Raw genomic sequence first — 25,848 nt, 5'->3', positions numbered from 1 at the left:
AGTATGGCTAAATATCCTGAGTAGGGCTAAATATCCTGAGTAGGGCTAAATATCCTGAGTAGGGCTAAATATCCTGAGTTTGGCCAAATATCCTGGGTATGGCTAAATATCCAGAGTATGGCTAAATATCCTGAGTATGGCAAAATATCCTGAGTATGGCTAAATATCCTGAGTAGGGCTAAATATCCTGAGTAGGGCTAAATATCCTGAGTAGGGCTAAATATCTTGAGTAGGGCTAAAGAGCAGCCTATGCAGAGGTTTAGCTCTGCTGTAGAGGTTTAGCACCGCTGCAGAGGTTATGTGTACATTGCTAATATTATGCCATGTTCTCTGCAGTAATGTGTTGGCAACGAGTGGAGTTTGGGTTGACATAAAATAGCCTTCAAGCTTTTGGAGTGATATGCTTAGTGCCTGAGCAACATTTTCTCTGAATGCAGCCCGACAATAGAGGCCACAGTAATCTAGGCCAGAAGTTCGGAGAAGGACAACATGGAGTAGAAGGATAGGCTACTTCTGCCCAATGCTCGGTAAGGAGAAGGACAACATGGAGTAGAAGGATAGGCTACTTCTGCCCAATGCTCGGTAAGGAGAAGGACAACATGGAGTAGAAGGATAGGCTACTTCTGCCCAATGCTCGGTAAGGAGAAGGACAACATGGAGTAGAAGGATAGGCTACTTCTGCGCAATGCTCGGTAAGGAGAAGGAAATCTCAAGTAAATCTATTTCATATAAATTTGGAAGTGAATGTCAGATGGGGCCCAAATAAATGTATCAAACACACATTTCAATCTACACCAAATGTAAATGTGACATTTCTAAACTGAAGATTATAACTTCAAAACACTTTATTGCTCTTAAAACAGGAGACAGGTTGTACAGACAGAAGAACACAGTGAAGACAAGATTATTGACAAATAAATACTAAGTAAATGAATAAGTGCAAACAAACACAATGGAATAGGCCATGGAACATAGGTTCATTACGTTATGGAACAAAGGTCCATTACGTTATGGAATATAGGTCCATTATGTTATGGAATATAGGTCCATTACATTATGGAACAAAGGTCCATTACGTTATGGAACAAAGGTCCATTACGTTATGGAACAAAGGTCCATTACGTTATGGAACAAAGGTCCATTATGTTATGGAACATAGGTCCATTACGTTATGGAACAAAGGTCCATTACGTTATGGAATATAGGTCCATTATGTTATGGAATATAGGTCCATTATGTTATGGAACATAGGTCCATTACATTATGGAACAAAGGTCCATTACGTTATGGAATATAGGTCCATTACGTTATGGAACAAAGGTCCATTACGTTATGGAACAAAGGTCCATTACGTTATGGAATATAGGTCCATTACGTTATGGAACAAAGGTCCATTACATTATGGAACAAAGGTCCATTATGTTATGGAATATAGGTCCATTACATTATGGAACAAAGGTCCATTATGTTATGGAATATAGGTCCATTATGTTATGGAATATAGGTCCATTATGTTATGGAATATAGGTCCATTACATTATGGAACAAAGGTCCATTATGTTATGGAATATAGGTCCATTACATTATGGAACAAAGGTCCATTACGTTATGGAATATAGGTCCATTACGTTATGGAATATAGGTCTATTATGTTATGGAACATAGGTCCATTATGTTATTGAACATAGGTCCATTGTGTTATGGAACATAGAGACACATTCACAATATGGCAACAACGCAACTCAACAATGACAACCACACAATATATTTGTATATTATCATTACGTCAAAAACGAAATGTTTGAAAACATTTCCAGGTGGTCATGATGAGAGAATGTTGCTTGATACAGTAAATATTTAGTTTTTATAAAAAATAAACATGTCCCATGCTTTATACTCATTATATACTCTTAAAATATAAGTTTTCGCTATTAGTTTTCTATGGAACATAACTACTATAAATGATACAGTACAGACATGTTTTCTCTTTTTTTACAAAACGGTGAAGAATTCGGAACCAAACTTCACACGTCAGTTAGTAATTTAAAAGTGTTTTCCAGGCTCACAAATATTCCAACTGTTTTACAATATGTACATCTTGAGTGTAGAATAACACAACTCCACATAAAGAATTCCCATTGCAAAACATTATTGGCATAAGTAGCCTCCTCATATTTTTGTGGGTGTATATTCTTTCTTTCTCACTTCATAAAACTAGTAGTAACACTGTATCTGCCAACACCACTGGTAACTTGACCGTTTCTGCTTCTTGTAACTCCAAAAACAAAGGTAGAATTGGGGAAACATGCAAGCCAGTAGCGCAGTGAAAGAATTCACGTGGCCTGGTATGAACAGTATCCTGTCAGAGTATAACAGTTACGGACAGAGTCTGAATAGTTTCTGTTGAGGTTAGCTGTAGGCTGCTTCCATCTCTGTGGTTTGACAACAGGATGAGACAGAAAGACGTTTTCAGACAGAAAACACAGTTGTCAGTTTTATTAAAATACATAGAAAACTACTTTGTGTGTTAGTGATTTATATATATCTCCTGTATTGCACAAGAGATAACAGCACATATAGAGAGCAAAAAGTATAACCCCATTGAATTCTTTGTGACACAGAATCCTGTAAAATTATTGTAGAGAAGAATATAGCCACTTGAATCTTTTCTAAGATGAAATAGTTTATAAAATGGAAGGTGTATGAGGAGTTTGTTTTCTAGAGCAGTGTTCAGTTGACTGAATGTCAACAAAACATGAACGTAGATCATGTGTGAGCAGGAGCAAATGCTGAAGGCTGTGCAAAAGTAGAAGGCTAAGCTTGCTAAAGTGGATCTCTCATTTACAAGTGTTGATGTGCCGGTTTAGTGTGGATTGTGATTGTCGTGTGTGAGTACTGTGTGTATGTCTCTAACCAAGACAGCAATGTGAGGTTGACTACACTAAATACTGCAGAGCGGAGTTGCCTTCATTTCCTTCATGAAGAACATTGATCCTAACCAGCTGATTGGTTAGCTACTAGTGAGTTAGCGTTTCTGTTATGTCTGCCCACACTAGGTGTTACATAACGGTGGTTTTATTCTACAGATGAGTAAATGGCCCCCATGTTTGTTTTATATCAACCCAATTCAAATGTGTGGATTTTCCAATCTTACAGCAGGTACAATTTCCAACATTCTGAATGTGATGTATGTGATATTGTTGAGGTGCAGGTCATGACATTGTCCAGATGACCAACAGAACTTATTGTGTCACAACAGTTAGAAAATTTAACAAACAAACACGTCAACTACTAACCCAGGCTTTGGACTACCTAATTCACAGAATTCGCTACTTTGACTTTTTCTCTGCGGTATTTTTGCCCAGAGCACATTAAAATGTCTGAAGATTTATTGTAGATGTATTACTCTTTATATTTGTTATACTCAATATCATTTTATATATTATTTTCATTATTTTTTATTCTCCACAAAATGGTATACTTTGCTATAAAGATACAACTCAAATATACATCGAAAAGAATGAGAAGGATCTGTGTAATGTGAGAGTTGACATGGAGGAGTGGTTAGCCCTGTTTTCACCCAGCGTTTCAGAGGTGTCGGTCCTTGCACCTTTTGTACAGCGGTGCCCAGGCGTCTGTCTCTTATGCTAGAACACCACAGGGCCACTCTAGGCTGCAACTGCCACAGCCCCTGTAAACGCATAATGGAGCAGTTGCGTTGCAATTTTTGCTGAGGATGGATCATTGCATGTCCTGTAAACAATAAATAACTACTGGACATTGGGAGTGTGGACCCAGCCACCCACACTCCCAACTGTCATATATGATTATTTACTAACTTCCCCATTCTTTGTCTCTACTGGGTAGGCAGGGTTTTGATTGGGCGAGAGAGGGAGCCCATGTTGGTGGTGGTTGTAGTAACTTGGGGACTCACGCTCTTGTTAGGCAGGCTACTGGAGTGGCCCATCGCCTCCTCGGCTGCACGCAACAGCAAAGTGTAATTGATAGCAACCTCTTCAACCTTCCTCAGCAGCTGCAGCCTTTGGGCCTCTGAACGCACCCCTCTAACCAGCTTGATGAAGGTCTGAGTCAGTTCACAGAGGACCAGGAAGCTGGCCGTAACAACGCTCAGCATGCGAGTGGGGCTCTTCTCAACGCTCGCCACCCGCCGACACGCTGCCCTGAACTCCTTGAAGCGCACTGCCAGCTCCTGCTTGTACTCGACGATCCGGGACGGCTGTAGACGTGATTCGTTATCCACCTGGGGAATGTTAGCGCACTGACGCAGGATGGCTAGCAGCTCATTAGCATCCAGCTGGGCATTGAGGAAACCGTCCGGCAGGCTGAACGTCTTTCCTTGCAGGGATTCGACCCTCGCCAGGCTCCCCTCCAGAGTCCCGCATGCCCGGAGGTCGATCTCCTGTGTCTGCGGCTCTTCTTCTTCTTCCTCTACTTCCTCCTCCTCCCCGCTGCAGCCCTCAGCGTGGAGAACCTGGAGCGTTTTGCTGACAATGGGCAAGGTCTGAGAGCCCAGCTGCATCCCAGGCAGGACCTGGAGGGTGGTGGAGTAGGAGAGCTCTTCTTTCTCGCTGCTCTCGTCTGCCGCTTCACACTTCCTGTAGCAGAAACAGAAAGAGCAGCACTTCTCCCTGTCATCACTGTCCTCGCTAGGCAGCCCCAGCAGTATCTCCGTCGGCGCCCCCTCTCTGCTCTCCCTCAGCAGCTCTTCTCCCTGGATGAAGAACACTCCTTTTTTCCCCTTTGCCTCTGCAGCAGTCGTGTGAGTTTGAGTTTGATTGTGAACGGGCTCCACGGTTGTTGGAAGCCTCAGCCCTGCGGCCCTCACTCGCTCCATATCCTTCTCCAGGTTCTTGGCTTTGGGTTTGATCTCGGTGTACAGCTGGGTGCCTTCAGAGTTGTCCACCTCACCGATGCTATACCGCCTCTGGAGCTTCTTGTACTGCGGTGCGCCCATGCAGTCTGGTGTGCGAGACGTGCAGGTGGGCAAGCAGGAAGGCTGCTCCCCCCTGGGTTCCCGTGACTCCAGACTGGTCGAGCGGATTCGGGTGGTCTTGATCTCTAAGGTCTGAGGTCTCCTCTGACCTCCCTGGGGGTGAGGGGTTTTGGAGGTCGCTGGAGGGGTCTTGGAGAGGGGTCTCTCTCTGCCCCTATGCTGCTGTGTCTCTGCAATTGAGCCGACCGGCGTATCGGGCAGTCGGATGCCTCTGCACATCCTCTTGCAGTCGCAGCTGCGGCGTTGTTCTCTGGAGATTCCAGGGGCTTTTAGCACAGGACTTGTAAGGAGCTGGCAAGCACATGGGGTGCATGAGGGGACTGGCGAGGATCCCTGGGGTAGGTACTCGCCCCCAGACGATTTGGGCTTCAGAAGTTCTTCCAGAAACTCTAACTCGTACTGCCGGACCTTCTGGAGCTGGGCTCGGCGCTCATCAGTCTCCCGTCGAATCCGAGCTGGGAAGGTGGCCGACAGAAGGTTCTTGATACTTAGGAAGGGAGCGCTACGCTGGGCCTTCCCTTTACCGCCACCCTGGTTCTTGCTGTTGGCAGATGGGAGAGTGGAGACCTTGTCCACAGAGCAGGTAGGGTGTGTGGGGTCTCCCAGGAGAGGTAGTGTCTTCAGGGGGCATTTATGTGGCTCAGCTTGAGCTTTACCCTGGGACCTCTCTGCCTTGGCCTCTGCTGCTTCCTTCCTCTCAGCTTTCACAGGCATGTGTGGGGACTGGGAGTACTTGGTTGGGACCTGGGGTCTGGGCTTGGCCAAGATGGGGTCTGCTCCTGCTCCTCTCGCTGCGCTCTCTTTGCTGCTGGCCAGTTGGAGGCCTTTGGCACAAAGACGCTCATCATCTGTCGGGGAAGAGGAGTGGAACACCACCACCTTTTGGGTATGTGGATCCTTCAGCATTAGCTGTGGCCCGGGTTCTCTAACTGGGCACGTGCAGAACAGGTCATCAATTGGCAAGAGGTCTTTAGAGCTTGAAGGCTTGATGGTCTTGCTAGAGGCAGTCTCGGCATCTTGGCACATGTTTGTGGGGCAAATCTTGGCGGAGGCAGTTCTGTCCACAGGCAAGAGAATGGGTAAGGCTTTGTTGGTAGTGTCTGGGCTCAGAGGCCCAGACTTCTTCCCCTTGACCCCCGCAGCAAAATTTGGGCTTAGTTTGCCCACAGCAGTACCGGGCAACCTCTGATCCTTGCCGACCTTAGGTGCCTGCCCTGGATCGGAGACTTTCAGCTCCTCAGGTGACTTCGCAGGGCGGTCTGGGGTGCACGCTTTGGTGGGCTCTGGTTTTGCCTTCTTGCCTTCACTCGGCTCACTCTGCGTTGGGTCTTGGGTAACGTCACTCCCCTGCTCCACTGTGCTGAGACCTGGACTGGCAGTCTCCTGACCAGGGCTAAGCTTTAGGGGAACAGTCTTACTGAGGATCATTGGTTTCGAGGGGCAGCCGCTGCGGATCTGACCCATGGAGAATGCACCGCCTCCAATAGTCTGGGTGGTGCAGCCTGGTATGGCCAAGGGGAAGTCTCTGCGACTGAAGATACGCTCCTTGTTGATGTGGTGGGCCAGCAGGTAGGCCTGGTTCTGGTGCTGCTTCATGGCCGACACCATCTCTGAGACGTCTGTCAGCTCAGAGGAGTTGGTCTCGTGCCCTGAGTCTAGCGATGACTCAGGCGTAATGGCCGCCAACACAATCAACCCTATGGAAAGAAAGAAAACACAAGACACTATCAGGGTCACACGGGCGTCATACAATATCACAGACAGATGGAAAACAGTCATTGATTTCTGAAAGATGGCACATCAAATACACTGTTTCTAAGTACTTACACTTGTAAAAATCTCTTGATGTTTCTTTTAAAGCTCTGCTAACCGTCTGTGAGCAAAACCTTGTTTTGCATCAAACTGAATTTTAATGAAGACTGAGTGAACTCTTGTGTTTCTCTTGCTATCAAAAGATACAACACAAGAGACTATGTTCAGTATCAAGCAGTATGCTGTAAAACAACACATCAAAACAAAGTATTTTTGTTCCTGTTTTGGGATGTTAAAGCTTTGAACTTGAATTATGCTGTCAATCCAGCCCCAATTCATCAGGGCATGGACTCAACAAGTTGTCTAAAGTGTTCCACAGGGATACTGGCCCATGTTGACTCCAATGCTTCCCACAGTTGTACACACAGGAAACTGTTGAGCGTGAAAACCCCTGCAGCATTGCAATTTTTGACACACTCAAACCAGTGTGCCTGGCAGCTACTACAATATCCCGTTCAAGGCACTTCAATATTTTGTCTTGCCCATTAACCCTCTGAATGACACATATACACAATCCATGTCTTAAGCCTTAAAAATCCTTCTTTAACCTGTCTCCTCCCCTTCATCTACACTGAAGTGTACAAAACATTAGGAACACCTGCTCTTTCCATGACAGACTGACCAGGTGAAGATATGATCCCTTATTGATGTCACTTGTTCAATCCACTTTAATCATTGTACGCGTGTTATTCAGAGGGTGAATGGGCAAGACAAAAGATTTAAGTGCCTTAGAACGGGGTATGGTAGTAGGTGCCAGGCGCACTGGTTTGAGTGTGTCAAGAACTGCAATGCTTCAGGCTTTTTCACACTCAACAGTTTCCAGTGTGTACAACTGTGGGAAGCATTGGAGTCAACATGGGCCAGCATCCCTAAGGGAAAGCTTTCAACACTTCCATGCCCTGACGAACTGTAAAGGGCAAAAGAGGGTGCAACTGAATACTAATGTTTTGTACACTCAGTGTATAAAAATATGTCAAAGTGCCCTTTAGTAGTCACTGTGCCCTAAAATGAACCATTAGCATTGAAAGGAGCCCTTGGTGGTTAGATTAGACTCTCTATATGAGAAGAAGTCCACATAGCATGACACGGCATGTTGACCTGTGGTCTGAGCTGGCTGTTGGGGGTGATGGGGGAAGTCCTCTGATGCAGCTAGGGCTTCCAGGGCCTGCAGAGTGGACACCAGAGCATCATCCAGCTCCTGGGCATGGTCCCGTACTGTCCTCGTGGCCACGTTGTCTATCAACGTCACCGGGACATCCTCTGGAGCTGGTACCACTTCCTTGGAAGAAGCCTTGGCAGAGCTCTTGCTGACTGCAGCCCCGGTTGCAGGGCTTGGACGGGTGACAGGGTTGGGTCGAGACTTCCGTCCTCTTTTGGCGTCATCTTCGTCCGAGCTGTTGTCCCTGAACCCAGGTGGAGGAGCAGCAATGGCCGGCGAGGGCAGCTGCAGCTTTCTTCCTACGTCCTCGACCTCTTCCTCCTCCTCCTCTTCATTCCCTGGGGGAGGCAGGGCCATCAGGTCTACTGCACCTCCATCGCGGGAGGCACAGGCGCTGGAGCACTGCTTCGATGAGGCGCCGCTGCGTCCACCGTTCAAGGCCACAGCCACTCCCTCTGCCCTCAACCTGGCCTTGCAGGAGTCACAGAAGAACCGTGTAGCTCGCTGGGACTGCCCCATGGTTTGGGCTCTGCTCCTGAAGACCACTGAGCTCTCCTGGACGGGGCTTTCCGGCCTCCCGCCGATCCTCTCCGTTTTCTGCAGCGTCGGGTCAGACTTGGTACGTGGTCGCCCTGGTGCCTCTTGGGAAATTAAGTTCTCGTTGACGTCGAGCTCGGGTTCTGCCTGCATTTGGAGCTCCTGCAGCTGTTGTTGCTCCCGGAGATGGACGTGGCAAAGACCCAGGTGTTGGGACTCTGCGGGCTGTGGGGCGGTCGCTGTAATCTGAGACTGGGACCCTGGGTCCCTCGTATGGAGTCTTTCCCTCTCGTCCCCTCGTCGGTCCCCACTGGACGCTGCTGTGGTGCCGGAGCGCGGGTGGGCGTGGTGGGAACCTCTGTAATCTGCGGACAGAATTGTCAGAGCAGTTGAGAGGCTGAGAGGTGAGGAATCGCATGGGAGGATGGAGTGGGTCCTTATGGGAAAATAGAGGAGAAGGCTGGTGGATTTTTTCAGTGATGGATGCTGGAGACTGGAGTTGGAGGTAAGTCTGGTGGGATGTTATGGGACGTAGCGGCCTTCCTCTCATGCAGGCACACCACCACAGCAGATGGAAACAGAGCTGTGAATGTTTGAATATTACATGTATATTTCACAGAAAAAAAGCAAGCCAAAACCACAAAATGTTACCCTATGCAAGGAAAAGGGAGAGAATAGTCCAATGAAGATGAGATCTCAGGATGGAGATGGGAGGAGCGACAGCAGAGGTGATTGGTAGCTGTTGATATGGCACATATGCATTATGGAGAAGCAGGTCTCAGTCCAGTTGGATTGAGTAGAGTTGGTTGCAGTATAATGGTTTACATGCAATGCCTCACACTTGCAGACACACACTAAAACCTGTAAATGGAATCCTTGAGATGCAAACTGATATTCAGTCAATGTGCCTTTGGATACGGAGTTTGGATGTTGAGTTTTATTGATAGAAAATGTAGCCAAAGCAAAGAATATGGAAAGGATTTTAACCGTAAATGATTATTATTTATTTTTTCTCAGTTTTATCTAAAGCTAATAATAATGGAATCCTATAACAACCTCCCGAAACACTAGACCTACAGATCAATTTCTAAAACAACAGATATTGTAAATATACAGTTTCATTGCAAGTCCTAACTAGCAGTATAAATCAAGGAGGTGACTACTAACATACCTGCCTTGATCATATAAGACTGACCAGGTGTCCGGTAGTAGATGGTTCGTTTGGGATCCACAAACAGCTTGTAGTAGCCGGAGATGAGACAGGCGAAGTTACTGGCATCAGGCCACTCCATCAACAGGACCAGAGGCTGCATGGGTGGGAGTGGATAATTACGTTTTGGATGTAGATTTCTTTATTGTCCAATTGTACACAAGGTCCAACGGAAATGTGTCTTCTGCTTTATCCAATGATGTCTACAGCCTTATTCTACAGCCTTATTCTAAAAATTATTGAATTATTTTTATTCCTCATCAATCTACACACAATACCCCATAAAGTGAAAACAGGTTTTTAGAAATTGTTGCAAATGTATAACATATAAAAACAAAAATACCTTATTTACATAAGTATTCAGACCTTTTGCTATGAGACTCAAAAATGAGCTCAGGTGCATCCTGTTTCCATTGATCATCCTTGAGATGTTTCTACAACTTGATTTTAGTCCACCTGTGGTAAATTCAATTAATTGGACATACGGTCCAAGAGTTGACAGTGCATGGCAGGGCAAAAACCATGCCATGGGGTCGAAGGAACTGTCCGTAGAGCTCCGAGACAGGATTGTGTCGGGGCACAGATCTGGGGGAAGGGTACCAAACACTTCTGCAGCATTGAAGGTCCCCAAGAACACAGTGGCCTCCATCATTCTTAAATGGAAGAAGTTTAGAACCACTAAGACTCTTCCTAGAGCTGGCCGCACGGCCAAACTGAACAATCAGGGGAGAAGGGCAATGGTCAGGGCGGTGATCAAGAACCCGATGGTCACTCTGACAGAGCTCCAGAGTTCCTCTGTGGAGATAGGAGAACCTTCCAGAAGGACAACCATCTCTGCAGCACTCCACCAATCAGGCCTTTATGGATGGTAGAGGGGCCAGACATGACAGCCCACTTGGAGTTCACCAAAAGGACCTTAAAGGACTCTCGAAACATGAGAAACAAGATTCTCTGGTCTGATGAAACCAAGATTGAACTCGTTGGTCTGAATGCCAAGCGTCTCGTCTGGAGGAAACCTGGCAACATCCCTATGGTGAAGCATGGTGGTGGCAGCATGATGCTGTGCAGATGTTTTTCAGTGGCAGGAACTGGGAGACTAGTCAGGATCGAGGGAAAGATGAACGGAGCAAAGTACAGAGAGATCCTTGATGAAAACCTGCTCCAGAGGGCTCAGGATCTCAGACTTGGGCGAAGGTTCACCTTCCAACAGGTCAATGACCCTGAGCACACAGCCAAGACAACGCAGGAGTGGCTGTGATAGAAAAATTACATATTTACCTGGTTTGTTTGATATTAATAGTTAGCAATAATAGTTAACAAATAGGATATTTCTGTTTTGTTTAATTCTGTGTTTTCATATGCTCCACTCTAGTTCCCTGCAGCTAATTTGGGCGTATGGTCACCAGAGATGACTTGAGCTGACAAATTAGTTAAAGACTGCATTACGTAGACAAGATGTGGTGGGTGTAACTGAGATAGAGATAGCCAGGAGGAGTTTAGAACAATTCCTCATTGTCTCAAAATCATCCTTGCATCTGGGAAACTAAGCCAGGGTGGGGTTAAGACAACAACCCACGTACAGATAACAACAGGATGAACCCAGAGTGGCTTACGATGCTCCTTGGTCTGCATGAGGGGGGTTAAACCAACCATTACTGAGCATTGTTAGTGTCAGCTATATACAGAACTCTGCATTTGTGTAAAGGTTAGGTTACTCGGTCCAACACTCAAGCGTGGAGGATCGACCAGCCTCATTATTGCAATAAGTATTTGATATTAAATAAAGATGATTGTTTGAAGAAATAACCAAATCTCTCTGAAAATAGCTGTGCAGCGACGCTCCCCATCCAACCTGACAGAGCTTGAGAGGATCTGCAGAGATGATCGGGAGAAACTCCCCAAATACAGATGTGCCAAGCTTGTAGCGTCATACCCAAGAAGACTCGAGGCTGAAATTGCATCAACAAAGTACTGAATACTTATGTAAATGTGATATTTCCGTTTTTTTATTTGTAACAATTTGCTAAAATTGATAAAAACAGTTTTTGCTTTGACATTATGGGGTATTGTGTGTAGATTGACGAAGGGGGGAAAAACTATTTAGTCCATTTTAGAATAAGGCTGTAACGTAACAAAATGTGGAAAAAGTCGAGAGGTCTGAATACTTCCTGAATGCACTATGTATTGGCTTTATCTCAGCTCCTCCGAAACACACACATCTTCATACACAGAGGATGGAAATGAGTTTGGAGGCTTCAACAAAGCATTTTACTGTATATTTAATATAATGACCATACCGGTACTTCAACTTGGTTTATCTCACAGGTTTGACTTAATTGAATTTGAAAGGAATTCTTCTGTGCAGCGAAAAATCTATGTTTGGTACCATGGCCTACTAGTATGGTGCAATGAGTTCCACCCTGAGCTTCATAATGTCCTTCTAAATCTATAGTTGTACATGTGTTCAATCTGTCACATACCTTGGCCTCCTGTATGGCCACCTCTACACGGGCAACGCCCTGGTTTTCCCGGTGCAGCTGTATCTTAGCAACGCGACTGAACTCTGTCAGAACCGTGGTCAGGTTGTTCTTCAGGTCGATCACATGACCGATGCCGTGCCGCGGACCCACCAGCAGCGTAGTGGCCGACTGCTTCTCATCCTGTGGATCAATCAGTCAATCAATCAATCAATCAATTCTATTAACACAGAGAGAGCTCTGAATTCATGGAACAACAGCATAGAACTTAATTCAGAAACATGCATACTTCAAAATAATATGTACTGTAGTATATGTATACACATGTACAGTGGGGCAAAAAAGTATTTAGTCAGCCACCAATTGTGCAAGTCCTCCCACTTAAAAAGATGAGAGAGGCCTGTAATTTTCATCATAGGTACACTTCAACTATGACAGACAAAACGAGAAAAAAAAATCCAGAAAATCACATTGTAGGATTTTTAATGAATTTATTTGCAAATTATGGTGGAAAATAAGTATTTGGTCAATAACAAAAGTTTATCTCAATACTTTGTTATATACCCTTTGTTGGCAATGACAGAGGTCAAACGTTTTCTGTAAGTCTTCACAAGGTTTTCACACACTGTTGCTGGTATTTTGGCCCATTCCTCCATGCAGATCTCCTCTAGAGCAGTGATGTTTTGGGGCTGTTGCTGGGCAACTCAGACTTTCAACTCCCTCCAAAGATTTTCTATGGGGTTGAGATCTGGAGACTGGCTAGGCCACTCCAGGACCTTGAAATGCTTCTTACGAAGCTACTCCTTCGTTGCCCGGGCGGTGTGTTTGGGATCATTGTCATGCGGAAAGACCCAGCCACGTTTAATCTTCAATGCCCTTGCTGATGGAAGGAGGTTTCAACTCAAAATCTCACGATACATGGCCCCATTCATTCTTTCCTTTACACGGATCAGTCGTCCTGGTCCCTTTGCAGAAAAACAGCCCCAAAGCATGATGTTTCCACCCCCATGCTTCACAGTAGGTAGGGTGTTCGTTGGATGCAACTCAGCATTCTTTGTCCTCCAAACACGACGAATTGAGTTTTTATCAAAAAGTTATATTTTGGTTTCATCTGACCATATGACATTCTCCCAATCTTCTTCTGGATCATCCAAATGCTCTCTAGCAAACTTCAGACGGGCCTGGAAATGTACTGGCTTAAGCAGGGGGACACGTCTGGCACTGCAGGATTTGAGTCCCTGGCGGCGTAGTGTGTTACTGATGGTAGGCTTTGTTACTTTGGTCCCAGCTCTCTGCAGGTCATTCACTAGGTCCCCCCGTGTGGTTCTGGGATTTTTGCTCACCGTTCTTGTGATCATTTTGACCCCACGGTGTGAGATCTTGCGTGGAGCCCCAGATCGAGGGAGATTATCAGTGGTCTTGTATGTCTTCCATTTCCTAATAATTGCTCCCACAGTTGATTTCTTCAAACCAAGCTGCTTACCTATTGCAGATTCAGTCTTCCCAGCCTGGTGCAGGTCTACAATTTTGTTTCTGGTGTCCTTTGACAGCTCTTTGGTCTTGGCCATAGTGGAGTTTGGAGTGTGACTGTTTGAGGTTGTGGACAGGTGTCTTTTATACTGATAACAAGTTCAAACAGGTGCCATTAATACAGGTAACGAGTGGAGGACAGAGGAGCCTTTTAAAGAAGAAGTTACAGGTCTGTGAGAGCCAGAAATCTTGCTTGATTGTAGGTGACCAAATACTTATTTTCCACCATAATTTGCAAATAAATTCATAAAAAATCCTACAATGTGATTTTCAGGATTTTTTTTCTCATTTTGTCTGTCATAGTTGAAGTGTACCTATGATGAAAATTACAGGCCTCTCTCATCTTTTTAAGTGGGAGAACTTGCACAATTGGTGGCTGACTAAATACTTTTTTGCCCCACTGTATGCAGTATCAGTTTGGAGTTGACTATACTTGTTATATCAGTTTGGATGTCTGGCCTGGGATGCTACAAGGCTACAGGAAAACATAAACATGAGCTGTACCTTGACATAAGAGAAATTCATCATAAAGGAGTGGGACTCATATACTATAATGTGGGAATAGGATATGGGCATGTTTATAAGAGAATGTTGCCATTACTAGTCCGACGGTGTGGAACAGCAAGCCTCCAAAGGGCGGAAGATCGTTGAGCACACGCATGTACTGCAGCTTTCCCTGGAGAGGAGGGACCTGTCAGTAGACACAACACAACACTCAAGGGCCCAGTCTCAATAGTCTAGTGGCTTCCTCTACTCGTCTCCTCTCCTTGATCTGCACTAACATCACAGGTGAAATGAAAAACCTAGTTGTATTTGATTTGTTTTTACTATGGATCGCCATTAGCTGCTGCCAAAGCAGCAGCTACTCATCCTGGGATCCAGCAAATTTAAGGCAGTTTATACAATTTTAAAAACATTACAATACATTCACAACACATTGTGTGCCCTCAAACCCCTACTCCACCACTACCACATGTCTACAGTACTAGATCCATGTGTATGTATAGTGCGTATGTTATCGTGTGTGTGTATGTGTGTGTGTGTGTCTGTGCCAACGTTTGTGTTACTTCACAGTCCCCGCTGTTCCATAAGTTGTTTTTTTATCTGTTTTTTAATCTAATTTTACTGCTTGAGTCAGTTACTTGATGTGGAATAGAGTTCCATGTAGTCATTACTCCCTGTAGTACTGTGTGCCTCCCATAGTCTGTTCTGGACTTGGGGACTGTGAAGAGACCTCTTGTGGCAGGTCTTGTGGGGTGTGCATGGGTGTCTGAGCAGTGTGCCAGTAGTTTAGACAGACAGCTCGGTACATTCAACATGTTAATACCTCTCATAAATACAATTAGTGATGAAGTCAATCTCTTCTCCACTTTCAGCCAGGAGAGATTGACATGCATATTATTAATATTAGCTCTCTGTGTACATCCAAGGGCCAGCCGTGCTGCCCTGTTCTGAGCCAATTGCAATTTTCCTAAGTCCTTTTTTGTGGCACCTGGCCACACGACTGAACAGTAGTCCAGGTGTGACAAAACTAGGGCCTGTAGGACCTGCCTTGTTGATAGTGTTGTTAAGAAGGCAGAGCAATGCTTTATTATAGACAGACTTCTCCCCATCTTAGCTACTGTTGTATCTATTTGTTTTGACCATGACAGTTTACAATCCAGGGTTACTCCAAATCAGTTTAGTCATCTGAACGTGCTCAATTTCCACATTATTTATTACAAGATTTAGTTGAGGTTTAGGGTTTAGTGAGTGTTTTGTTCCAAATACAATGCTTATAGTTTTAGAAATATTTAGGACTAACTTATTCCTTGCCACCCACTCTGAAACTAACTGCAGCTCTTTGTTGAGTGTTGCAGTCATTTCAGTCCCTGTAGTAGCTGACGTGTATAGTGTTGAGTCATCCGCATATGTCACATCTGCTCCTGCTACGCCCTCTGGTGTTCATCCGGTGTCTTCTTGACCTGCAGTTACTCCCCCTGTACTCTCTCTCTCTCTCTCCCTCTCCCTCTCTGTGTGATTCTGTGGTTGGAGACAGGTGTGCTGGAGTCAGAGTAGATCCCTACCAGCTGCAACTCATTCCATATCAAGACCTCTACAAATACTCAGTCTTGCCACTTCCCCTCTGCCAGATCGTAATCTCTGCTCATTACTGCTCTGGCGCCTGTCTCCTGTTCCACATCTCACCACCACCACCTTGGATTCCCCTCAGGACCTGTTTACCCTGTTCTACTCAGCCAACACCAACCTGTCTCCACATCTGTTTTTTATGCAACTCATCCAAGCTACACTCCCTATCTCTCTGTGCAACAAATATTTTGGGTCATTCATCCCCGTTTCCTCATCTGCGTCTGCTCTTGGGTTCCCCGGTGTCGCTCCGCTTAACAGCATACATAGACACTCTGGCTTTAATCAAAGTCAGTGGCATGTTAGTAAAAATTGGAAAAAAACAAGGGCCTAAACAGCTACCCTGGGGAATTCCTGATTCTACCTGGATTATATTTGAGGAGCTTCCATTAAATAACATTCTCTGTGTTCTGTTAGACAAGTAACTCTTTATCCACATTATAGCAGGGGGTGTAAAGCATACACATGTTTTTCCAGCAGCAGACTATGATCAATAATGTCCAAATCTGCACTTAAGTCTAACAAGACAGCCCCCACAATAATTGTATCATCAATTTCTCTCAGCCAATCATCAGTCATTTGTGTAAGTGCTGTGCTTGTTGAGTGTCCTTCCCTATAAGCATGCTGAAATTCTGTTGTCAATTTGTTTATTGTGAAATAGCATTGTATCTGGTCAAACACAACTTTTCTCCAAAAGTTAAGGGTTGGTAACAGGTTGATTGGTCAGCTATTTGAGCCTGTAAAGGGGGCTTTACTATTCTTAGGTAGCGGAATTACTTTAGCTTCCTTCCAGGCCTGAGGGCAAAGACTTTTTAGTAGGCTTAAATTGAAGATGTGGCAAATAGGAGTGACAATGTCGTCTGCTATTATCCTCAGTCATTTTCCATCCAGATTGTCAGACCCGGTGGCTTGTCATTGTTGATAGACAACAATACTTTTTTCACCTCTTCCACGCTGACTTTACGGAATTCAAAAGTACAATTCTTGTCTTTCAAAATTTGGTCCGATATACTTGGATGTGTAGTGTCAGTGTTTGTTGCTGGCATGTCATCCCTAAGTTTGCTTATCTTGCCAATGAAAAAGCAAATCATGTAGTTTGCAATATCAGTGGGCTTTGTGATGAATGAGCCATCTGATTCAATGTTTTTTCCCCAAAAATTTAATTTCAAGCTTTTTACTATCATTCTTTATATAATTTTTTTGTTTTAATTTTTTAATTTTATGTGTTATTTTTATTTAGTTTAGTCACATGATTTCTTAATTTGCAGTATGTTGGCCAATCTGCCAGACTTAATTGCCATACCTTTTGCCTCATCCCTCTCAACCACACACTTTTTCAATTCCTCATCAATCCAAGGGGATTTAACAGTTGTTACAGTAATTTTCTTAATGGGCGCGTGCTTATTAGTAACTGGAATAAGTAGTTTCATAAATGCGTCAAGTGCAGCGTTTGGTTGCTCCTCTTACACACCACAGACCAGCAAATATTCTTTACATCAACATATGAATCATTACAAAATTAATTGAATGACCTCTTATACACTATATTAGGCCCAGCCTTTGGAACTTTGGTTTTCCTAGATATAGCTATTATATTGTGATCATTACAGCCTATGGATTTGGATACTGCTTTAAAGCAAATATCTGCAGCATTAATAAAGATGTGATTAATACATGTTGATGATATAATTCCTGTGCTGTTTGTAACTACCCTGGTAGGTTGACTGACAACCTGATCCAGTTTGCAGACACTGATTACAGTTTGAAGTTTTTTCTTGATTGGGCAGCTTGATGATAGCCAGTCAATATTTAAATCACCCAGAAAATATATTTCTCTGTTGAGATCACATACACTATCAAGCATTTCACACATATTATCCAGATACTGACTGTTAGCACTTGGTGGTCTATAGCAGCTTCCCACCAGAATGGGCTTTAGGTGAGGCAAATGAACCTGTAGCCATATTACTTCAACAGTATTTAACATGAGCTACTCTCTAATATTTACAGGAATGTGGTTCTGAATATAAACAGCAACACCGCCTCCGTTGGCATTTCTGTCTTTTCAGTAGATGTTAGAACCATGTATTGCTACCACTGTTTCATCAAAGGTATTATCTAAGTGAGTTTCAGAGATAGAATATGAATGTTATCTGTTACAAGCAAGTTATTGACTTCATGGACCTTGTTTCTCAGGCTACATATGTTAATATAGGCTATTTTTAGCACTTTTCTGGGTTGATTGATTGTTTTTAATGCTTTATTGAGAAGCCTATCAGAGGTAGACTTACTCATGTTATTTACATTGGAGCTGAAGTGGTCTTACTGCTATTGCACACCGCCTCAGTGCTAACAGTGTAACTCTGGTTTATAGGCTTATGATTACTGCTTACAATAGCTGTAGGATAAACAGAAGTATTCGGTGCAATTAGGGGTACAAACATTTAATTACTTACATTGCGTTTGCCAACGCCCCTAAGATCATGTACATTTGATGCAGCATTATGACGACTCATTGTCACAACGGTAGGGATTAACTGAGCTGGTCTTGGATCATTTACCAGTCATTGTTTCAACGCAGCCTTGAAATGCGTAAACAGAGTCCAGGAGCCAAGTGGGCATCCTCCGTATTGCTTTCACTTATCTTGTGATTTCAGATCAGTGATGAAGAAGAGGAGACGAGGAGGAGAAGCCACTTAATACGGTTGAGATTCACCCAAGGATGACAAGACGGACAGGGTCGCTAGCTCCTGCTATTGAGATTCACCCAAGGATGACCAGTGGATTCTCGCCTACAGAACTGTACATGTCCTGTTGGTGGCACTGTTTCACCATGTAAAAGGACATTAGCACACTGTTTAAACACGTTTGAAACGCCACAGCCAGTCAGAAGATAAACTGCTTAACTGAGAGTGCAAGATGAAAGGTACAATGAATCTGAAATACTTAGTGTTATAGCTATGCTGTATCTAGAGAATATTTACTGATCGAAAGGTCATTGTGTGACAGAGAGGAGAGATCACCTTGTTGCCGGAGGGCGGCAGATGCTGATAGGTCTTGAGCAGCTGTGACAGGGTCTTACACACATTCTTCTCCTTGATGGTGGGAAGTAGAGTGAGGGGGAGGAAAGGTTCCAGACCCCACTCCTTCCTGGGAATGGAGAGAAAGAAAGAGAGGAGGGGTTAGAGTAGAGAGCAAAGGGAGAGAGGAAGAAAGAAATAGAGAGCGAGAGATAGAGAGATGGTATAATCAGTCAGATGCTGACAGCTGTGGGACCATGTCTAAATCTCAGGGAGAGACCCCCAGGGAAGACTCGAGGGCTACGTCCAAAATGGCACCCTATTCCCTTTATAGCCTTGTGGGCCCTGGTCAAAGGTAGTGCACTATATAGGGAATAGGGTGCCAGTTGGGAAGCAAACAAAGACTCAAGGAGCTACTGCTCCTATTTTCAGTCACACTGACAGGGTTGACAAGGCCCCCCTCAGAGTCAGACTCAGACAGGAGGCAGAACACTGGCTCTACTCTGTCTGTGTGACTGATGACTTGCGATGAACGTCATTTCATTGTATTCCCTCACACACTATGTGGTTGTTTTCTAGTTGAATGGACTGATTGTATGTCACTCTGGATAAGAGTATCTGCTAAATTAGTAAAATGAATGAATATCTGTTTGTCAGAGTGAGTTAGTTATCTGGTATAATGTCTGTCTGTCAGAGTGAGTTAGTTATCTGGTATAATGTCTGTCTGTCAGAGTGAGTTAGTTATCTGGTATAATGTCTGTCAGAGTGAGTTAGTTATCTGTTATAATGTCTGTCAGAGTGAGTTAGTTATCTGGTATAATGTCTGTCAGAGTGAGTTAGTTATCTGGTATAATGTCTGTCTGAGTGAGTTAGTTATCTGGTATAATGTCTGTCTGTCAGAGTGAGTTAGTTATCTGGTATAATGTCTGTCAGAGTGAGTTAGTTATCTGGTATAATGTCTGTCTGTCAGAGTGAGTTAGTTATCTGGTATAATGTCTGTCTGTCAGAGTGAGTTAGTTATCTGGTATAATGTCTGTCTGTCAGAGTGAGTTAGTTATCTGGTATAATGTCTGTCTGTCAGAGTGAGTTAGTTATCTGGTATAATGTCTGTCTGTCAGAGTGAGTTAGTTATCTGGTATAATGTCTGTCAGTCAGAGTGAGTTAGTTATCTGGTCATGTCTGTCTGTCAGAGTGAGTTAGTTATCTGGTATAATGTCTGTCAGAGTGAGTTAGTTATCTGGTATAATGTCTGTCAGTCAGAGTGAGTTAGTTATCTGGTATAATGTCTGTCTGTCAGAGTGAGTTAGTTATCTGGTATAATATCTGTCAGAGTGAGTTAGTTATCTGGTATAATGTCTGTCAGAGTGAGTTAGTTATCTGGTATAATGTCTGTCAGAGTGAGTTAGTTATCTGGTATAATGTCTGTCTGTCAGAGTGAGTTAGTTATCTGGTATAATGTCTGTCTGTCAGAGTGAGTTAGTTATCTGGTATAATGTCTGTCAGAGTGAGTTAGTTATCTGTTATAATGTCTGTCAGAGTGAGTTAGTTATCTGGTATAATGTCTGTCAGAGTGAGTTAGTTATCTGGTATAATGTCTGTCTGAGTGAGTTAGTTATCTGGTATAATGTCTGTCTGTCAGAGTGAGTTAGTTATCTGGTATAATGTCTGTCAGAGTGAGTTAGTTATCTGGTATAATGTCTGTCAGAGTGAGTTAGTTATCTGGTATAATGTCTGTCTGTCAGAGTGAGTTAGTTATCTGGTATAATGTCTGTCTGTCAGAGTGAGTTAGTTATCTGGTATAATGTCTGTCTGTCAGAGTGAGTTAGTTATCTGGTATAATGTCTGTCTGTCAGAGTGAGTTAGTTATCTGGTATAATGTCTGTCAGTCAGAGTGAGTTAGTTATCTGGTCATGTCTGTCTATCAGAGTGAGTTAGTTATCTGGTATAATGTCTGTCAGAGTGAGTTAGTTATCTGGTATAATGTCTGTCAGTCAGAGTGAGTTAGTTATCTGGTATAATGTCTGTCTGTCAGAGTGAGTTAGTTATCTGGTATAATATCTGTCAGAGTGAGTTAGTTATCTGGTATAATGTCTGTCAGAGTGAGTTAGTTATCTGGTATAATGTCTGTCAGAGTGAGTTAGTTATCTGGTATAATGTCTGTCTGTCAGAGTGAGTTAGTTATCTGGTATAATGTCTGTCAGAGTGAGTTAGTTATCTGGTATAATATCTGTCAGAGTGAGTTAGTTATCTGGTATAATGTCTGTCAGAGTGAGTTAGTTATCTGGTATAATGTCTGTCAGAGTGAGTTAGTTATCTGGTATAATATCTGTCAGAGTGAGTTAATTATCTGGTATAATATCTGTCAGAGTGAGTTAGTTATCTGGTATAATGTCTGTCTGTCAGAGTGAGTTAGTTATCTGGTATAATGTCTGTCAGAGTGAGTTAGTTATCTGGTATAATGTCTGTCTGTCAGAGTGAGTTAGTTATCTGGTATAATGTCTGTCAGAGTGAGTTAGTTATCTGGTATAATGTCTGTCAGAGTGAGTTAGTTATCTGGTATAATGTCTGTCTGTCAGAGTGAGTTAGTTATCTGGTATAATGTCTGTCAGAGTGAGTTAGTTATCTGGTATAATGTCTGTCTGTCAGAGTGAGTTAGTAATCTGGTATAATGTCTGTCTGTCAGAGTGAGTTAGTTATCTGGTATAATGTCTGTCAGAGTGAGTTAGTTATCTGGTCATGTCTGTCTGTCAGAGTGAGTTAGTTATCTGGTATAATATCTGTCAGAGTGAGTTAGTTATCTGGTATAATGTCTGTCTGTCAGAGTGAGTTAGTTATCTGGTATAATGTCTGTCTGTCAGAGTGAGTTAGTTATCTGGTATAATGTCTGTCTGTCAGAGTGAGTTAGTTATCTGGTATAATGTCTGTCTGTCAGAGTGAGTTAGTTATCTGGTATAATGTCTGTCTGTCAGAGTGAGTTAGTTATCTGGTATAATGTCTGTCTGTCAGAGTGAGTTAGTTATCTGTTATAATGTCTGTCAGTCAGAGTGAGTTAGTTATCTGTTATAATGTCTGTCAGTCAGAGTGAGTTAGTTATCTGGTATAATGTCTGTCAGAGTGAGTTAGTTATCTGGTATAATGTCTGTCTGTCAGAGTGAGTTAGTTATCTGGTATAATGTCTGTCTGTCAGAGTGAGTTAGTTATCTGGTATAATGTCTGTCTGTCAGAGTGAGTTAGTTATCTGGTATAATGTCTGTCAGTCAGAGTGAGTTAGTTATCTGGTCATGTCTGTCTGTCAGAGTGAGTTAGTTATCTGGTATAATGTCTGTCAGAGTGAGTTAGTTATCTGGTATAATGTCTGTCAGTCAGAGTGAGTTAGTTATCTGGTATAATGTCTGTCTGTCAGAGTGAGTTAGTTATCTGGTATAATATCTGTCAGAGTGAGTTAGTTATCTGGTATAATGTCTGTCAGAGTGAGTTAGTTATCTGGTATAATGTCTGTCAGAGTGAGTTAGTTATCTGGTATAATGTCTGTCTGTCAGAGTGAGTTAGTTATCTGGTATAATGTCTGTCTGTCAGAGTGAGTTAGTTATCTGGTATAATGTCTGTCAGAGTGAGTTAGTTATCTGTTATAATGTCTGTCAGAGTGAGTTAGTTATCTGGTATAATGTCTGTCAGAGTGAGTTAGTTATCTGGTATAATGTCTGTCTGAGTGAGTTAGTTATCTGGTATAATGTCTGTCTGTCAGAGTGAGTTAGTTATCTGGTATAATGTCTGTCAGAGTGAGTTAGTTATCTGGTATAATGTCTGTCAGAGTGAGTTAGTTATCTGGTATAATGTCTGTCTGTCAGAGTGAGTTAGTTATCTGGTATAATGTCTGTCTGTCAGAGTGAGTTAGTTATCTGGTATAATGTCTGTCTGTCAGAGTGAGTTAGTTATCTGGTATAATGTCTGTCTGTCAGAGTGAGTTAGTTATCTGGTATAATGTCTGTCAGTCAGAGTGAGTTAGTTATCTGGTCATGTCTGTCTGTCAGAGTGAGTTAGTTATCTGGTATAATGTCTGTCAGAGTGAGTTAGTTATCTGGTATAATGTCTGTCAGTCAGAGTGAGTTAGTTATCTGGTATAATGTCTGTCTGTCAGAGTGAGTTAGTTATCTGGTATAATATCTGTCAGAGTGAGTTAGTTATCTGGTATAATGTCTGTCAGAGTGAGTTAGTTATCTGGTATAATGTCTGTCAGAGTGAGTTAGTTATCTGGTATAATGTCTGTCTGTCAGAGTGAGTTAGTTATCTGGTATAATGTCTGTCAGAGTGAGTTAGTTATCTGGTATAATATCTGTCAGAGTGAGTTAGTTATCTGGTATAATGTCTGTCAGAGTGAGTTAGTTATCTGGTATAATGTCTGTCAGAGTGAGTTAGTTATCTGGTATAATGTCTGTCAGAGTGAGTTAGTTATCTGGTATAATGTCTGTCTGTCAGAGTGAGTTAATTATCTGGTATAATATCTGTCAGAGTGAGTTAGTTATCTGGTATAATGTCTGTCTGTCAGAGTGAGTTAGTTATCTGGTATAATGTCTGTCAGAGTGAGTTAGTTATCTGGTATAATGTCTGTCAGAGTGAGTTAGTTATCTGGTATAATGTCTGTCTGTCAGAGTGAGTTAGTTATCTGGTATAATGTCTGTCAGAGTGAGTTAGTTATCTGGTATAATGTCTGTCTGTCAGAGTGAGTTAGTTATCTGGTATAATGTCTGTCAGAGTGAGTTAGTTATCTGGTATAATGTCTGTCTGTCAGAGTGAGTTAGTAATCTGGTATAATGTCTGTCTGTCAGAGTGAGTTAGTTATCTGGTATAATGTCTGTCAGAGTGAGTTAGTTATCTGGTCATGTCTGTCTGTCAGAGTGAGTTAGTTATCTGGTATAATATCTGTCAGAGTGAGTTAGTTATCTGGTATAATGTCTGTCTGTCAGAGTGAGTTAGTTATCTGGTATAATGTCTGTCTGTCAGAGTGAGTTAGTTATCTGGTATAATGTCTGTCTGTCAGAGTGAGTTAGTTATCTGTTATAATGTCTGTCAGTCAGAGTGAGTTAGTTATCTGTTATAATGTCTGTCAGTCAGAGTGAGTTAGTTATCTGGTATAATGTCTGTCAGAGTGAGTTAGTTATCTGGTATAATGTCTGTCTGTCAGAGTGAGTTAGTTATCTGGTATAATGTCTGTCTGTTAGAGTGAATTAGTTATCTGGTCTAATGTCTGTCTGTCAGAGTGAGTTAGTTATCTGGTATAATGTCTGTAAGAGTGAGTTAGTTATCTGGTATAATGTCTGTTAGAGTGAGTTAGTTATCTGTTATAATGTCTGTCAGAGTGAGTTAGTTATCTGGTATAATATCTGTCAGAGTGAGTTAGTTATCTGGTATAATGTCTGTCAGAGTGAGTTAGTTATCTGGTATAATGTCTGTAAGAGTGAGTTAGTTATCTGTTATAATGTCTGGTAGAGTGAGTTAGTTATCTGGTATAATGTCTGTAAGAGTGAGTAAGTTATCTGGTATAATGTCTGTTAGAGTGAGTTAGTTATCTGGTATAATGTCTGTCAGAGTGAGTTAGTTATCTGATATAATGTCTGTCAGAGTGAGTTAGTTATCTGGTATAATGTCTGTCAGAGTGAATTAGTTATCTGGTATAATGTCTGTCAGAGTGAGTTAGTTATCTGGTATAATGTCTGTCAGAGTGAGTTAGTTATCTGGTATAATGTCTGTCAGAGTGAGTTAGTTATCTGGTATAATATCTGTCAGAGTGAGTTAGTTATCTGGTATAATGTATGTCAGAGTGAGTTAGTTATCTGGTATAATGTCTGTCAGAGTGAGTTAGTTATCTGGTATAATATCTGTCAGAGTGAGTTAGTTATCTGGTATAATGTCTGTCTGTCAGAGTGAGTTAGTTATCTGGTATAATGTCTGTCAGAGTGAGTTAGTTATCTGGTATAATGTCTGTCTGTCAGAGTGAGTTAGTTATCTGGTATAATGTCTGTCAGAGTGAGTTAGTTATCTGGTATAATGTCTGTCAGAGTGAGTTAGTTATCTGGTATAATGTCTTTCTGTAAGAGTGAGTTAGTTATCTGGTATAATGTCTGTCAGAGTGAGTTAGTTATCTGGTATAATGTCTGTCTGTCAGAGTGAGTTAGTAATCTGGTATAATGTCTGTCTGTCAGAGTGAGTTAGTTATCTGGTATAATGTCTGTCAGAGTGAGTTAGTTATCTGGTCATGTCTGTCTGTCAGAGTGAGTTAGTTATCTGGTATAATATCTGTCAGAGTGAGTTAGTTATCTGGTATAATGTCTGTCTGTCAGAGTGAGTTAGTTATCTGGTATAATGTCTGTCTGTCAGAGTGAGTTAGTTATCTGGTATAATGTCTGTCTGTCAGAGTGAGTTAGTTATCTGGTATAATGTCTGTCTGTCAGAGTGAGTTAGTTATCTGGTATAATGTCTGTCTGTCAGAGTGAGTTAGTTATCTGGTATAATGTCTGTCTGTCAGAGTGAGTTAGTTATCTGTTATAATGTCTGTCAGTCAGAGTGAGTTAGTTATCTGTTATAATGTCTGTCAGTCAGAGTGAGTTAGTTATCTGGTATAATGTCTGTCAGAGTGAGCTAGTTATCTGGTATAATGTCTGTCTGTCAGAGTGAGTTAGTTATCTGGTATAATGTCTGTCTGTCAGAGTGAATTAGTTATCTGGTCTAATGTCTGTCTGTCAGAGTGAGTTAGTTATCTGGTATAATGTCTGTAAGAGTGAGTTAGTTATCTGGTATAATGTCTGTTAGAGTGAGTTAGTTATCTGTTATAATGTCTGTCAGAGTGAGTTAGTTATCTGGTATAATATCTGTCAGAGTGAGTTAGTTATCTGGTATAATGTCTGTCAGAGTGAGTTAGTTATCTGGTATAATGTCTGTAAGAGTGAGTTAGTTATCTGTTATAA

At 42.6% G+C, this 25,848-nt stretch overlaps 1 protein-coding gene across 3 annotated transcripts in view; it reads right to left on the bottom strand.

Moving 5' to 3' along the window:
- Positions 1–827: 827 nt before the first annotated feature.
- Positions 828–25,848, bottom strand: part of LOC129827342 (FERM and PDZ domain-containing protein 3-like) — a 340,309-nt gene continuing 315,288 nt past the window's right edge. For 2 of the 3 annotated variants that reach the window (XM_055888100.1, XM_055888102.1), the window contains 6 exons: positions 18,890–19,016; positions 14,341–14,430; positions 12,213–12,392; positions 9,694–9,829; positions 7,925–8,887; positions 828–6,711 (listed from right to left, as the gene is read on the bottom strand). In XM_055888100.1, the coding sequence (XP_055744075.1) occupies positions 3,857–6,711; positions 7,925–8,887; positions 9,694–9,829; positions 12,213–12,392; positions 14,341–14,430; positions 18,890–19,016 (4,351 nt within the window). In that variant the 3' untranslated portion in view covers positions 828–3,856. The remainder of the gene's footprint in view (positions 6,712–7,924; positions 8,888–9,693; positions 9,830–12,212; positions 12,393–14,340; positions 14,431–18,889; positions 19,017–25,848) is intronic. The other variant, XM_055888101.1, reaches the window with a different exon arrangement.

The sequence above is a fragment of the Salvelinus fontinalis genome, chromosome 29 (assembly GCF_029448725.1).
Source record: "Salvelinus fontinalis isolate EN_2023a chromosome 29, ASM2944872v1, whole genome shotgun sequence".
Lineage (NCBI taxonomy): Eukaryota > Metazoa > Chordata > Actinopteri > Salmoniformes > Salmonidae > Salvelinus > Salvelinus fontinalis.
Note: the sequence above shows the minus strand (reverse complement) of the source record. Positions and strands in the feature narration are given on the sequence as shown.